Source organism: Stegastes partitus, unplaced genomic scaffold (genome assembly GCF_000690725.1).
Source record: "Stegastes partitus isolate 25-593 unplaced genomic scaffold, Stegastes_partitus-1.0.2 Scaffold2657, whole genome shotgun sequence".
NCBI lineage: Eukaryota > Metazoa > Chordata > Actinopteri > Pomacentridae > Stegastes > Stegastes partitus.
Window position 1 is genome coordinate 16,827 of NW_007580388.1, and position 2,444 is coordinate 19,270.

General features: G+C 40.3%; 2 protein-coding genes across 2 annotated transcripts in view; both read left to right on the forward strand.

Annotated features, from left to right (window-relative positions):
- LOC103375542 (tapasin-related protein-like) overlaps positions 1-2,444 on the forward strand; it is a 15,368-nt gene that overhangs the window by 2,675 nt on the left and 10,249 nt on the right. The gene's annotated exons all lie outside the window — the stretch shown is intronic.
- On the forward strand, positions 103-2,304 carry LOC103375543 (tapasin-related protein-like). The gene is made up of 4 exons (XM_008305853.1): positions 103-532; positions 1,044-1,136; positions 1,327-1,346; positions 1,470-2,304. Exons 1-4 carry the CDS (start codon positions 226-228, stop codon positions 1,500-1,502), a joined length of 453 nt encoding a protein of 150 aa, XP_008304075.1. The 5' UTR covers positions 103-225; the 3' UTR covers positions 1,503-2,304.

A 2,444-nucleotide genomic window follows, 5' to 3' on the forward strand; every position in this document is an offset into this window, starting at 1 on the left:
AGCATGCAAGAGGACTGCATATATTTATTATGATAAAAATGAATGGCAATGTTGCTTGTGTATTTGTCTTGTGTGAGGTTTTAGTGTGACCATTTTTTTTTTTTTACTGCTTTTTAAAAACCAGTCCAATGTGTAATCAACACTTAGTGCTGTTTCATATCTTTTTTCCTCCTCCTCTCCTTAGAGCCTCCCCGAGTCTCCCTCAAAGTAGAACCCCTTCTGTCCATGCAGGAGGGCGAGGAGCAGAGAATAGTGTGTGAGGCAAAGGGCTACTACCCTCTGGATGTGGAAATACGTTGGTACAAGCAGAAAGCAGTGCTGTCCAATCAGAGAGTCGTGACTCCTCTGCCCAAACAATTGTCACACTCCATGCTGTCCGGCCAAAAAGTCAACAGGGATGGCACCTACTCAGTCTCGGCTTTCTTCTACCTCCAGGCTTCGCTTGGAGACTCAGGAAAACAGTTTACATGCAGCGTCTTCCATCAGTCTCTGAGTGAGCCCATCAAAGAGAGCTTCATCCTGCATGTTGAAGGTGAGAGGAGAATGCAGTAGTGGCTTTCCAAATCAAATACTTTTTATCCCCCCTTTAAGTACTTACTGTAGCTGCCCTCACAAAGTATGTATTGTCTCATGTAGTATGCATGCAATCATGCCTAAAACTTGGACTGACTGCTGTACAAAATGAGCTATCATCTTTCTGTGCACTCTTTGTGGTTCATACTTCTGAGAGACGTATTCTACAAAACTGCACAGAGGATTCTTGATCAGAATGGCTGGAATAGCATGCTGGCTTGCACACTGCAAAATCCAACCAGATGTAGTAATACTGTACATCCTGGGATATTTGGTCTGCTACATTTGACATACTATGTATTGGGGCATACAAATGTTTTTTTGTCTTTTTTCTGTCAAACAACACAGTGTGGAAGTATGGATAGTGAAATGCACCCAGTGTGAGTAACTGCATTGTGGTACCAGGAGCCACTCAGTGGCAGCAGAGGTACATGTATAACTTCTTTCTGTTGTCTGTTTCCTTTGCTCAGAGCCCGTCAGCAGGACGTTTATCCTCCTTGTTAGCTTCACTGGGATGGCACTCTTTGTCATACTGTATAGGAATCTGCGCTACCTTCGCTCCGGTGAGTTGACTCAGGTGACCCTCATACAAACAGGCTGCTAAAGCCCCTATAAGCAACATCTTACAAGACAGACGTAACAGATGTGTTTAGATGACAGTGACATGATAACATGGGGCTACTCTGTTATTACCACTATGACATGTGAGGTGTTGATGTCCAAAGGAGTAATAATCATTTATTTTTTCCACAGAAAGAGGACGGTCAGCACAGGTAAAGTGATATATAAAAAAAGCAATTTGTTTTTGCTTTAATTCCTGACATCTTTTCAAACCAATATTAAATCTCTGCTTTTTTGCATCTGCATGTGTGTGTTTGTGTGTCTGTCCTGAGCAGAGGAACCAATATCAAGCAGTCCCGGTGGTCTGAGGAGAACATGACAATCACCAGTGACGGCAGAATGTCTCCATCACTCCTCTCCCCTCATGCATGGTTATGTCAGAATGATGCAGATGTTTGATTTTTGATTTTTGGGTGAATATGGGTGTCTGTGAATCTGAATATGTGTTTTTAGGTTGCACTGATTTTTATTTCATTGTATGTAGTGTCTTGATGCTGAAGTAGATGAATTGTCTCCTTAATGAAGGCAATCCTGTACAATACTGATGACAATGGAACAATTGCAGTGGGGTTTTTGAACACTAGCAGTGCTATGGTGCAGTGATTCGGCTGTAGCTGCACACATGCAAGTGCACAGGCAACATGACACACGTTCCTGATCTACAGGTGGCTGAACTGCACTGAGAATAAAAAACTCCAGGACAAGCAGTGAAAAATAAAACTGCTGGGTGGCTAACCTGTGTGTAAAAACTGGAGGAATGAAAATGTTTTTAAAACTTGACTCTGTCAGTTTTTATGTGTTTTATGTATATTAAGCAAGTTTGTTAAACCTCAGGGACACACAGGATGTGCTTTGGTTAGAAACTATGAATATAACATTATTTATTTACAATAAAGCTCTACAGGGCAGTATAAATGAAATTTAGCTGCAATACCAATACTAAAATGTCACAAAACCTGCTCAGTTATTGTCAAACAATAAAAAAAGGTACAACTTCTCAGGAGGGAATAACAATGTTGTAAAAAGTGGAATGATTTCAGAAGTTCTTATATTCTTGTGTGTATTCAGACTATTTTTGTAAATAATAAAAGCGTTCATTGGACAAGAAAATTCTCATTTATGGTCTTTTGCTTTCCGGGCAGATCAGACTCCATGAGCAAACTGTGAATGGAAATGATTTACTTTGACTCCAACTCACACATTAAATAATTAAAGCTATTTTATCAGTTTCCCTTTGACATAAAAATGCT

Bases quoted from the DNA above. Each gene is read 5' to 3' on its own strand.
- LOC103375543 (XM_008305853.1), top strand. From the start codon at position 226: ATGCAGGAGGGCGAGGAGCAGAGAATAGTGTGTGAGGCAAAGGGCTAC. The intron at 533-1,043 runs GTGAGAGGAGAA...TCCTTTGCTCAG, and splicing joins CTTCATCCTGCATGTTGAAG to AGCCCGTCAGCAGGACGTTT. The intron at 1,347-1,469 runs GTAAAGTGATAT...TGTCCTGAGCAG, and splicing joins AAAGAGGACGGTCAGCACAG to AGGAACCAATATCAAGCAGT.